Source organism: Petaurus breviceps, unplaced genomic scaffold (assembly GCF_028583685.1).
Source record: "Petaurus breviceps papuanus isolate PSGF00001 unplaced genomic scaffold, PetGlider_PUasm1.0 98, whole genome shotgun sequence".
NCBI lineage: Eukaryota > Metazoa > Chordata > Mammalia > Diprotodontia > Petauridae > Petaurus > Petaurus breviceps.
In genome coordinates this window covers 29,317,890-29,330,460 of record NW_027187460.1, presented here as the reverse complement: position 1 = coordinate 29,330,460, position 12,571 = coordinate 29,317,890, and the positions used below count along the sequence as shown (strand labels likewise).

Below are 12,571 nucleotides of genomic sequence, written 5' to 3'. Positions count from 1 at the left end.
AATTATATTTTTTTTACATGAGCTAACTAATTTTAGACACACAAAATCATTAAAATCTTCTTACAAGAACTTATTGTAGTTTATTGTTTCACACCATACCTTACATAAATTCCTTTTAATTTCTTAATAAGGGACTTTTTTTGTAAGAAAACAGCAGTGAGGAGAAGATAATAATCATCTATTTGAGGGTTATTTTTCCCTGCAATGTTGTTGGTTTTTTTCCTAGAAAAAGAAAAGGGATATTTCTGACACTTTTCTTCTAAACTTGAAAGCATCCAGTGCTTTTGGGCTCAGAGCACCTACTCAATGAATACTTGGAGAATGATTTCAATGTCCTATTGCTCTAAGCATAAATCAGTGATCTCCAAATCAGTGTCAAAGGGGAGCATCTGGTCAGTTTCCTACATGGATGAAAGAGCTTCTGAAACTTTTAAGAATCTGTGAAAAGTAGATTCAAACAGATTTGTTTTCATAGCCATTTCCTCTATCTCTATTCTCAGCTCCTAAAGCACTGGGGGAATTGGGAGTGGGGGATTAGGAGACTGAAGAGTCTGGAGTGAACTGAGGCAGACACATTAACAAATGCCTGTTACTTGTGGGTTGTAGGAAAAAAAATGATTATGTCCTCCTTGGAACAATCTTCAAAAATAGGAGAGGAAAAATTCCCAAATTAAAACAAACACACTCGGAGCACTCTATCTCTAGAAGGAAATTAGTATTAGAGTAGGGAAGAAGACAGGTTGGAGGATAATGCTTCAACAGACATTGCATCCAAAAGAATTTCCTTTTGCCTCCGACTGTCTTTCAAAACTCTGCTCAAAGGAGAGGCCTTTCCTGGGTCTTCCTACTGCTTGCTAGGGCCTCTCCAGGGAGATTACCCTCCCTTTATACTGTATGTACCTTGTACATGCATACTTACATGCATGTCATCTCCCCCGTTAGGATGTGAGCTCCTTAAAGGCCGGCATCATGTTTTTGCCTTTCTTTGTTTCCTCAGGACTTAACACAGTGCCTGACACATAGTAGGCTCTTAATAGATGCTTACTGACTATGCTGTCAAGTGACTAACTGGGCAAGGCAAACACCCGGGATTTTGTTCTTTCTATTCTCATTCCATAAAGATCCTAGAATGACTTGAAATTATAGAAATTTTAACTAGTCCATCCGTCAACCAGCATTCTTAAAATGCCTATCATGTACTAGGCACTGCGCAAAGAAAAGCAAAAAAATAATGAAGTGCCCACTCTCAGTTAATGGAGGAAACAACATGCAAACAACTAGGTATAAACAAGATATATAAGGTGACCACTGTTCAAGTAACCTTGGGGAAAAAAATCGCTTTTCTTCTGTGGGCCTCAGTTTCTTTATCTGGAAATTTAGAAGGTGCAATGAGATTGCCCCTAAGATTTCTTCAACATTTAAATCTATTTTTTAAGTGGGGGGCTATTACCTACTACCTGAGGGACAAGATTTAGTGATTTAAAAAAAATTAAAAGTAACTGATGGTAGAAACAGAGTTGGATTTGGAGTGTGAAGTCCTGGGTTTAAACTCTAGCACTTTTACTTATTGCCTGTGTGACCTTGAAGAAGTCTCTGAGTCACAGAGGAGTATACTGGATCTGGAATGGGAGAATTTGAGTTCCAATTTTTCTTCTCTCACTTACCTGTGTGACCTTAATGATTTCACCTCTTTGGACCTCGGTTTTCCCATATGTAAAATGGGAAGGGGGAGTTGGCTCCTGAGTTCCCTTTCAGTTCTCTATCTAATTAACCCCATAATTTAAGCTTCTCTGGACCTTTGTTTCTTGACCTGTACAATGAGGGGCTTGGGTTGATGACCCCTGGAATTCCTTCCATCTCTAAATCTATGTTTATTCTCTCCCAAACAAGAACACTGAAGGTTCTAATCAGGGTCTCAACTGCACATTTTCTGTTTTCTGGTTGTTTAGAGTTATATTATTTTCTTTCCTACTCGTAGATCTGGCTGAAAAGAAATTAGTAATGGTCTTTAGAAAGGTTCACCTCAGAAGTCTTAGTCTAATCACGACTAAGAAATAAGCGGTATGAGGATAATGTAAAGAACAAATCCTCATAAGCCACATGATAAAAAAAAAGTCATATTAATTTAAAGTCACTCTGTATATAGTACTAACAAAGATCTCAGGAATCCATCCATGGGGCAGCTTCAAGGATGATTCTACCACAAGTTCCTGAAGGTGTTTTTCTCCAGTAAAGAGAGGAAGAACTCTGGAGTTGGAAATAAGATCCAGGCTTGAGCCCTAAGTCTGCCACATAAAGGCTGTGTTGATCTTTGGTAAATCACTCACCTCTCTATATTTCAGCTGCCTCTTCCATAAAATGAGGAGACTGGACAAATATAGGGCTTCTCAGCTTTGTTTATTAGCTTTGTTTGTGGTATGGATCCCTTTGGCAGTCTGGTGAAGCTTATGGATCAGAATTTTTTATTCTCAGAATGTTTTAAAATACATTCAACAAAATATATGGGATTACAAAGGGAGACAATTATATTGAAATATTAAAAAAACAAACAAGTTCATAGGTCTCTATGGTTCCTTTCCAACTCTAGTATGAGGGGATTCTATGAATCATGAAAACTTCTGAATTACTGAAACGTTTCAGGTCTTCTTCCTGCTCATCCCAAGCTTCTAATCTCAATCATGCTTTTTCAAAGGCTCAATCCTTATTAGTTGGTTCAATATTTTATACAAAATGGACCAAGGACCAATGAAGCTTTGTTACATGACACACAAAGCTGATCATCTGTCACAGACTTGGGTATGAAAACTGATCCAGAACAATGCTCGGAGAGCGATGGAAAAATAAGGCAAAGCCCTTGCTGAGGCTGTTTTGTAATGTGCCTTCATATTACCCAGTGCTATATGTATAATTGCAAGCCAGCCCAGAAACAACATCCGGCTTCCATTGCAGTCATTTTATGAATCTTACAAGATTTAATAAAGGGTTAGGAGATTATAGGCTGTGAAAGATGGAGGAGAAAATAGAATGATTTCTGCTATAATTACTACTGAACATTTGCATAAAGGCTTTTATGCATTATCCCAAGGCTTCTAGGAAATTTATAGGTTTCATTACCCTGCACAATAGGCAGAGATACTGTCAGCTTTTGAAGACAAAAGGAAGAAAAATCATATATCGTTTTGATCATGCCTTATATTAATATAAATTCTGCACCTAGAGGTCTTTAGCCCAGTTGCCAAATTCTGTTTAACCATATGTGGACATGTAGTAAGTGGGGCATTACATGTAACATATACCAGAAAATGAAATATTTTTAACATTTCAGATATAAAATTGCCATCATTTTCTTAATGTGAAAATATTAATAATGGAATCGTATGGATTACCTTTTTTGGCTTTCTTCTGAAGTTTCAGTGTATCTGATGACTTCTTTTTTATCTCTTGGCGGGCTTTCTTGTACTCTAAAAGAGAGAGAGAGAGAGGGAGAGAGGGAGAGGGGGAGAGAGGGGGGAGAGAGAGAGAGAGAGAGAGAGAGAGAGAGAGAGAGAGATTTTAGCATGCTTCAACTTGAAAAACATCAAAAGGAAACAAATATTTATTTTGTGGTGAAAAGTTCAGTAACACAACATGACTGATAAATAGCTTTATGCAAACTACTGTAAAAAAAAAACACAACAAACCTTAGGTTGAAACAGAGGAGTTATTAAATCCAAGACATACTAAGTGGGAGATAATAAACAGAAAGAAGACACTGGAAGTAAGAGGGATCAGGAAAGGCCTTTTGCAGAAGATGGGATTTGAACCAAGTCTTAAAGGAAGCCAGGAAGCAGAGGTAAGAAGGGTAGGTATATTCTAGGCATACAGGTACAGCCAATGAAAAGTCACTGAGTTGGAAAATGGAAATGTCATGTGTGAAGAAGAAAAAATAGGTCCAGGGAGCTAGACTGTAGAGAACTCATGAAGGAGAATAAAGAAAGGTTGGAGTCATGTTATAAAAGATTTTAAAAGTCAAACAGCATTTTAAATTTGATCCCAGAGGTAAAAAAAAAAAAAGAATCCGATGCTATTTGTTGACTTGGAGGGGGGGATTAAGGTCAACAAGCAACAAGGTCAGACCTGTGTTTTAAGAAATTTACTTTGTCAGTTAAGCGAAGAACGGTCTAGAGTGGGGAAAAAGATCTGAAGCAGGGAAGCCAACTAGACGGCTATTGAAATAATCCAGTCAAGAAGTGATGAGGACGTGCTAGGGTGATAGCTGTGTGAATGGAGAAAACTAGTTGTGAAGATTGGAAGGATAAAAATTGACAGCAGATCAGATATGGGAAGGAGAGGGATGAGTAAGAGCAGGAAGTTGAGGACAGTACCAAGGCTGAAGTTTAGGTAACTCAGAAGTTGATGATGCCCTTAATAATAATAGGAAAGACGGAAAGAGAGATTTGGGAGAAAAGATAAAGATTTCTGTTTTGGTTATATTGGGTTTGAGTTGCCTATGCCAGTTGGTCATAAGGGACTTTTGTTGTTGTTTAGTTGTTTCTGACTCCTTCATGACCCAATTTGGCATGTTCTTGGCAAAGATACTGGAGTGGTTTGCTATTTCCTTCTCCAGATCACTTTACATATGAAGAAACTAGGGCAAACAGGGTTATGTGAATTGCTCAGGGTCACACAGCCAGCAAGTGTCTGAGACCAGATTTGAACTCACAAAGTCAACTTTCTGCCTCCAAGCCCAGAACTCTATCCACAGCACCACCTAGCTGCTTCAACAAGGGGTTAGACCTCAGGAAAGAGACTAGAGCTGGATGTATAGATCTGGGAATCATCTGCATGGAAATTATCACTGAATCCATGGAAGCTTGTGAGATCACCAAGAGAAACAGTATAGGGTTAGAAAAGAAGAGGGTCAAGGCCAGAGACTCAGGGACTACCTGTATTTAATGGAGACTAAGAAGAAGCAAAATGGATTGGTAGGAAGAGAACCAGAGAGCAGTATCACAAAAACTTAGGGAGGACAGACTATATGGGAGGAGAAGGTAGTCAAAAGCATAAGAGCTATGGAGAGGCCAAGAAGGATAAGGACTAAGAAACAGTCATTAAGAATGACTGTTCCCTCTGTACAGGGAAGTTAGTCATTGAATGATGAAATCAGAAGTCGCAGTGCTGAGGGTCTAGAAGTGAGTGAGCAAAAACATGGAGGACCCTGTGTATGACAGGACAATAGCTACCAGAAATGGTAGGATCAAGTGAGGGTTTTTTTTAAGGATGAAGCAGAACTAAACTGGAGAAAAGCCATAAAGGAAATTCCTCAAGAGTAGGGGCTATTTTGTTCTCTGTACTGCTATCCCTAGTGCCTAGCAAGGTGTGTGGAACACACCATGAGTTTAACGAGTACTTGCTGATTCAAAGATGTAATCAGCTGATGGGGAATAACTATCAATGAATAAACTGTATGACCCTTGATAAGTCACTTAACTTCTCTGGGATTTGATTTTCCTTATATGTAAAACAAGAAAGTTAGGCTTGATGATCTTCTAGGATCAAGTCATATAAAACTAATTTGGTCACTGGAGATTAACTTTACCAAACAGAGACAATGGTAAATGAGGAAGAGAATTCCAAGAAGAATGGTTCATACCACAGTGTTTTAATGATTTATAATTTCATTAGGATGGCTACTCCCCTTCCATCAAGATTTAACAAAATCTCTTCATGCCTTAATATAGACAGTCTTCTGAGAGTTGCTATGTCTGGACAATTAATCACTTGCGTCCAATCTGCTGAAGAACTTCTTTGAATTTAGGGAGGCTCATCCTTTACACAAAGACATGTAGTCCTTCACTTCCCCCATTTCTTCCAGCTTGGCAGGGCTTGACAAAGCTTGGGCTTTCTGGTGAAACCAGAATTAAATTAATTTGCATTGTTTTTGTTCAATGTCTCATTGTGGTATGTTGGTGATGCTGGATTCTCAAAAGGCTATGCCAAAAGAGAACAAGATCTCCAGTTCCTACCAACATGTGGTTAGAGGGCTAGACTAGGAGTCAAGGAGACCTAAGTTCAAATCCTCCCCCTGACACTATCTGGGTGACCCTGGGCAAATCACTTAACCTGCCTGAGGCTGTTTTCTTTTCCACAAAAAGAAAGTGCTTTTTCTCTATTTTACTGATGCAATTAGAAATACAAATTTTCCCCTTAGGGGCCACTTTGGCTGCATCCCATAAATTATAGTATGTTGTCTCATTGTTGTCATTTTCTTTAATGAAATTATCTATTGTTTCTATGATCTATTCTTTGACCCACTCATTTTCTAGAATTAGATCATTTAATTTCCAACCAATTATTAATCGTTTCCCATTGTCCATTTTCAATATTTCAATAATTTTCGTTGCATTTTGATCTGAACAGGATGCATTTAATATTTCTGCTTTTCTGCATATGGCTGTGAGGTTTTTATGTCCTAATACACAGTCAATTTTTGTGTAGGCGTTACATAATACTGAGAAAAGGTATATTTCTTTCTATTCTCATTCAATTTTCTCCAGAGATGTAGAATATCTAACTTTTCCAGAATTTTATTCACCTCCTTAACCTCTTTCTTGTTTATTTTTTGGTTAGATTTATCTAGTTCTGAGAGGGGAAAGCTGAGGTCCTCTACTAGTATTAGCTATCTCCTGCTGAAACTCATTCAACTTCTTAAAAATTTAGATGCTATACCATTTGGTGTGTGTATGTGTATATATATATATGTTTAGTATGGATGACCTGTCTATAAAGAACCTTTCAGCAAGATATAATGTCCTTCTTTATCTTTTTTAATTAGATATATTTTTGCTTTAGATTTTTCTGAGATCATGATTGCTACCCCAGTTTTCTTTGCTTCAGCTGAAGCATAATATATTCTGCTCCTTACCCTATATGTGTTTCTCTGCTTCAAATGTATTTCTCGTAAACAACATAATGTAGGATTCTTGTTTTTTAATCCATTCTGCTATCCACTTCTGTTTTAGGGGCAAATTAATCCCATTCACATTTATAGTTATGATAATTAACTTTGTATTTCCCTCCATGCTATTTTTTGCTTGTTTAGCCTCCTCTCTCTAACCTTGCCCTACCCTTTCCCTCCTGACAAGTGACACTTCTGATCACCACATTCCCCAATATATCCTCTCTTTTATCAGTCCTACCTCCCCCTTCTATTATTCCTGTTCCTTTTTTACTTCCTTATAGGTAAGACAAGATTTCTATATCTAAATGAGTGTGTGTTACTCTCTCTTTAAGACAATTTTGATCCCCATACTTCCATCTTCCCCTGCATTAGGAAAGCTCTTTCATGCCTCTTTTGTATGGGATAATGTTCCCCTTCCTTCTTCTTCCAGTGCCATCTTCTTTCTCATCCCTTTATTTTGTTTTCAGCATCAAAGTCACCTTATAGTCACACCCTCTTTCTGCATATACTCCTTTTAACTGTTCTTATAGTAATAAAGTTGTTAAGAGTTATAAATATTATCTTGCCATACAGAAATATAGTTAACCTTAGTGAATTTCTTATGTTTTCTTCTTTTTTACCTTTTTATGTTTCCCTTGAGTCTTGTATTTGGAGGTCAAATATTTTATTCAGCTCTGGTCTTTTAATTAGAATGCTTGAAAGTCCTCTATTTCGTTAAATATCCATTTTTTTTTTAAGCAATCGGGGTTAAGTAACTTGCTCAAGGTTACACGGCCAGTTATTTCTGGGTGTGGTGCTGAGTGTCTGAGCCCGGGATTCGATCTCCAGGTCATCCCGACACTGGAGCCGGTGCTCTTACTTGCTGTGCTACCTGGCCGCCCCTTATCCATTTTTTCCCATGAAAAGTTATATACAATTTTGCTAGGTAGATGATTCTTGGTTGTAATCCTAACTCCTTTGCTTCTGGTATATCACATTCCAAACCCTCCAGTTCTTTAATGTGGAAGCAGCCAAATTTTAGGTAACCCTGACTATAGCTCCATAATATCTGAATTATTTCTTTTTGGTTGCTTACAATATTTTCTCCTTGATCTATGAGCTCTGGAATTTGGCTATGATGTTTTTGGAAGTTTACATTTTGGAATCTTTTTCAGGAGGCAATAGGCAAATTCTTTCAATTTCTATTTTTCCCTCAGGTACTAATATGTCATGGTAGTTAGTTTTCTTTGTCAATTTCTTAAAAGATGTTGCCCAGTTTTTTTTTTTTGTTTTTTTTTTAAACAAGGCCTTCAGGTAGTCCAATAATTCTTATATTATCCCTCCTGGATCTATTTTCTAGGTCAATTGTTTTTCCAATGAGAAATTTCACCTTTATTCTCTTTTTTTACTTTTTTGATTTTGTTTGATCATATCTTGATGTGTCATAAAGACATTAGTTTCCCCTTATTCAATTCTAATTTTTAAGGAATTATTTTCTTCAGTGAGTTTCTGTATTTCCTTTTCCATTTGGCCAATTTTACTTTCTAGGGAGTTATTTTTCTTGATAAATTTTTGTGCATCTTTTCACTCTTTTTCCATGATTCTCTTGCATTACTCTAATTTCTTTTCCCAATCTTTCTCCTACTTCTCTAATTTGCTTTTTAAAATCTTTTTTTTAGGGGGTAGCTAGGCGGTGGCAGTGAATAGAGCACCAGTCCTGGAGTCAGGAGGACCTGAGTTCAAATCCAGCCTCAGACACTTAATACTTACTAGCTGTATGACCTTGGGCAAGTCACTTAACCCAACTGCCTTGCCTCCCCCCCCCCAAAAAAAATAAATAAAATCCTTTTAAAACTCTTTCAGAATTCCTTGGGGACTGAGACCAAATTACACTTTTCTTTGAGGCTTCACATGTAGCTATTTGACACTATTGTCCTCTTCTAAGTTTATGCCTCGATTCTCCCTAATACCATAGTAACTTTCTTTGTTTTTTTGCTCATTTTTTCCCTGCCTTTTCTGTGACTTGGTGTTTTTATGTAAGAGTTGGGCTCTGGTCCTGCATCTTCCTAAGCTTTTTATGCTAGAACTCTGGGTCTTGCTGCTGGCTTTAACTGGGTTTCAGGGGTTAGCTGCTTGCTTTCTATGGAGGATGGGCTTCCCTTCCAAGTGGCTTGTACTGGAAGGTGGGGCCTCCCTGTTGGCCTCCCCTAGGTGTGGGGTTTAGCTGCTGGCCTTGTTGATGGGTTGCTTGATAGCAGTCTTTCTGGTGGTTCACCCTGGAGGAATAATTTTGTTGCTGATCTGTCCAAGGGGTGGGGCCCTGCTGCTGGGCTTCTATTGAAACTGAGTCTCTCTGCTGGCAGCCTCCATGGGCAGGGTCTCTGTGGCCAGCCCTGGGGTGGGGCTTCACTACTGGTAAACGATGGGATTAAGACCTCACAGGTGGCTTGTGCTGGGGGTGAGGTTGCTGGAGTGGGACCTTGCTGCACTGCACAGACTACTCAGTTGCCTAGGGGACTGTTGGCTTGTAGGAGGATGGGGACTCACTGGTGGATTGCTCTAGGCTTGGAGCCTTGCTGATGGTCTCCCAGTTGTGAGACTGGCTGCTGTTGTTACTGCTCTCAGACCTTGTTTCCTTCCCACCCCAGTGAGTGAGACCTTTCCTGCCCAGCTGGTAAGCTGCTTCCCTGCTCCTAGATAAATTCTGAGGCAGTTTTCTAGTTGTTAAGAGGGGAATTTGGGAGGACTTCAGAGAGTTCCTTCTTCACTCTGCCATCTTGGCACCAAAGTCACCTGAAATATCTTAATTCATCTGTTGTGATTTGAGTCTAATTGAGCTCATTCTCACCAAAACCACTAGAGGATTAAGGTATTTGCTTTTTACCCTTTTTTTTTTAAAAAGCAATTGGGATTAAGTAACTTGCTCAAGGTTACACGGCCAGGTGTTTCTGGGTGGGTGCCAAGTGTCTGAGCCCGGGATTCGATCTCCAGGTCATCCTGACACTGGAGCCGGTGCTCTTACTTGCTGTGCTACCTGGCTGCCCCTTTTTACCCGTTTTTACAAAAAAAAAATAAGGAAATAGTACATGGTTGTTCTCTGACATTATTAGCTTGATGCTGGATCCATTCCTTGTCTTATTCTGGAGTCCCCAACACAGGGACCAGAGAACCACTAGACTCTTGCTGGTATTCTGATGAACAGAGAGGCAATAAATGCCAGTCAACCAGATATACCCAAAGAACCACAAAATACCGAAGAAATACCTTTTGCATGGTCTTTATCCAGCTGGTTGGCCACTTTCTTCCATTCTTCCATCTGTTCTTGAAGTGGATTTATCAGGCAATCAATTAAAGCACTTTTATCATAAAAAGATAAAAAATTTCATGTTAGCAAATGCCTCAAACTTGCCCCCACCTTAACAACTTTTCAGATCTGCAGCTGCTATGGACACAGGGAAATCCCAAATACCTTCAAGTTCTAGATAAAAATTCCACCTTCCACAGGAAGCCTTTCCTAATCCCCTTTAATTCAATTAATCAATTGATCAAGAAAGATGTATTAAACACCTACTATATACAAGGCACTAGGCTAAGCATTAGAGATACTAAAAAGGCAAAAGACAGTCTCTGCCCTTAAGGAGCTTACACTCTAATTCTAGTGACTTCCCTCTGTTAATTATCTCCAATTTATCCTGTATATAGTTTGCTTGTACAAAGTTGTTTCTCTCCCATTAAAATGTAAACTCCTTGAGTACAGCATCCCCAGGGTTCAGTACAATGCCTGACACAGTAGATTCTAAATAATGACTGACAACCTGTGGTAATGGCAACATACAAAATAATAAGCATTTTACATAACACTTTAAGGTCTACAGTGTATTGTAAATATACTGATCCTCACAGCCACCACATGAGATAGATGCTATCATTATAACCATTTTACAGATGAGGAAATTGAGGCTAAAAGCGTTTGAGTAATTTGTCCAAAGTTCACAAAGACAGTAAACATCTATGGCAGGATTCAATTCCCAGATGCCTAACAAGATTCACTGAAAACCACGGAAAATAAATTAGCCAGACCTTCAAATCAGTGTCATTCACTGAATGATCTTATGGATGGCTAAGAAGCTGTTTAAGGAGAACAGTTTGAATTTCAGCTCATTTTCCACTGCTCATCCCTTTAGCATAGGTTCAAAAAAAGTGTGGATGTGGGTAAAAGGGTGGAAACTTGAGGAAGGGAGAGAGAGAATTTAAGGACCTGGATTATCCACAAACCAGATGATCAATAACCAAATGACTTCGAGTCATACAGGAGGGGAAGAACAGCAGTGTTCTATTTTCTGTACAGTTTCTACCACACACAATCTTTGTCTAAAAACCCACACCTCTCCTCAAATTTTCTATTTCTGTTGGATGAACCATCATCTACTCGCCTAGATACATAACATCAGTGTCATCAAACACCCTCAACTCTTCCCTCTCCTTTGTCCTCCCCCTATCCAGTCACCAGTTCTACCCTTGCAACCTCCTTTTCTCCATTCACACAGTGACCACCCTCTCAGCCCTCATCACCTCTTGCCTGGACTATTTCAGGAGATACCTAATTGTTCTTTCTGCTCCCCTTTCCAATCCATTCCTTACACAGCAGACAGACTCATATTTCTAAAGTATACATCTGACTATGTTATGCCCAGTAGGAGCTTAACAAGTGTACTCATTGACCAACTGCCCCTTCTCAAACAACTTCAGTGCTTCTCTATTGCCTCCAGAATAAAATATAAACCCCCTTGTCTGGCATTTCAAGCCCTTCACAATATGGCTCCAAGAAATTTTTCTTTGCTGATTTTGCCTTTACCCCCTTCCCCTCCTACTCTGTCAAACTGGCTTACTTGTATGTTCCCTAAGCACAGTGGTATGCTGATAAATGTTTAACAATCAGTTTTCCAAAAGACACACTTTCGAGTTTAAGGTAGATTAAACTGTCTCCATCATTTTCTTAAGTCAACAATCAAAAAAAAAATAAATCAAGCCTTGCTCTGAACTGTTTGCTATTTAGAAAGTGTAAACACTCACAGTTAAAATTCTTCAGTGGGGTCTTGTGAGGCTCATACTGTACACAGCCCTGGCTGTGTGCAACATTCTATCCCCCACCTCTATACCATCGTACAGGTACAAAATTCTCTTCCTTCCTTCCTTCTACTTCTTGTAATCTCTTCAAGCACCCCCTCTATGGGAAACTTTTCTTATCCCCTAAATTTATAGTGCACCTATAACCTCCCTACCCTCAAAAATTGCCTTGTATTTACTATGTTTATTTTTGTGTTGATTTATTTGGGTACATATTTCTTCATAAAAACACATACACCTATTTCTTCAAGAAAATATAACCTCCTTGAGGGAAGGGAATGCTTTTCATTCTTGTCTTTGTATCTCTCAATACCTAGCACATAGTATGTATTTAAATGCTTGTTGAATGAAATAGATTACACCAAAAGACTATGTCACCTATCAACTAAGTTTTTAGAGGTGTCACTCTCCAGTGAGTAAAAATAAAAACACGTAGATTCTTTCCTCAGCTCCACACGTGACGTCATACAAGTCATAAAATTCAAGTTTCTCCATCCTCCAGATGGAAGTCCTATGTAGGGGAAA

General features: G+C 38.7%; 1 protein-coding gene across 5 annotated transcripts in view; it reads right to left on the bottom strand.

Annotated features, from left to right (window-relative positions):
- MTSS1 (MTSS I-BAR domain containing 1) overlaps window positions 1–12,571 on the bottom strand; it is a 235,721-nt gene that overhangs the window by 41,947 nt on the left and 181,203 nt on the right. For all 5 annotated transcript variants that reach the window (XM_069081030.1, XM_069081033.1, XM_069081031.1 and 2 more), the window contains 2 exons: window positions 10,184–10,275; window positions 3,387–3,461 (listed from right to left, as the gene is read on the bottom strand). In XM_069081030.1, coding sequence (XP_068937131.1) covers window positions 3,387–3,461; window positions 10,184–10,275 — 167 coding nt within the window. The remainder of the gene's footprint in view (window positions 1–3,386; window positions 3,462–10,183; window positions 10,276–12,571) is intronic.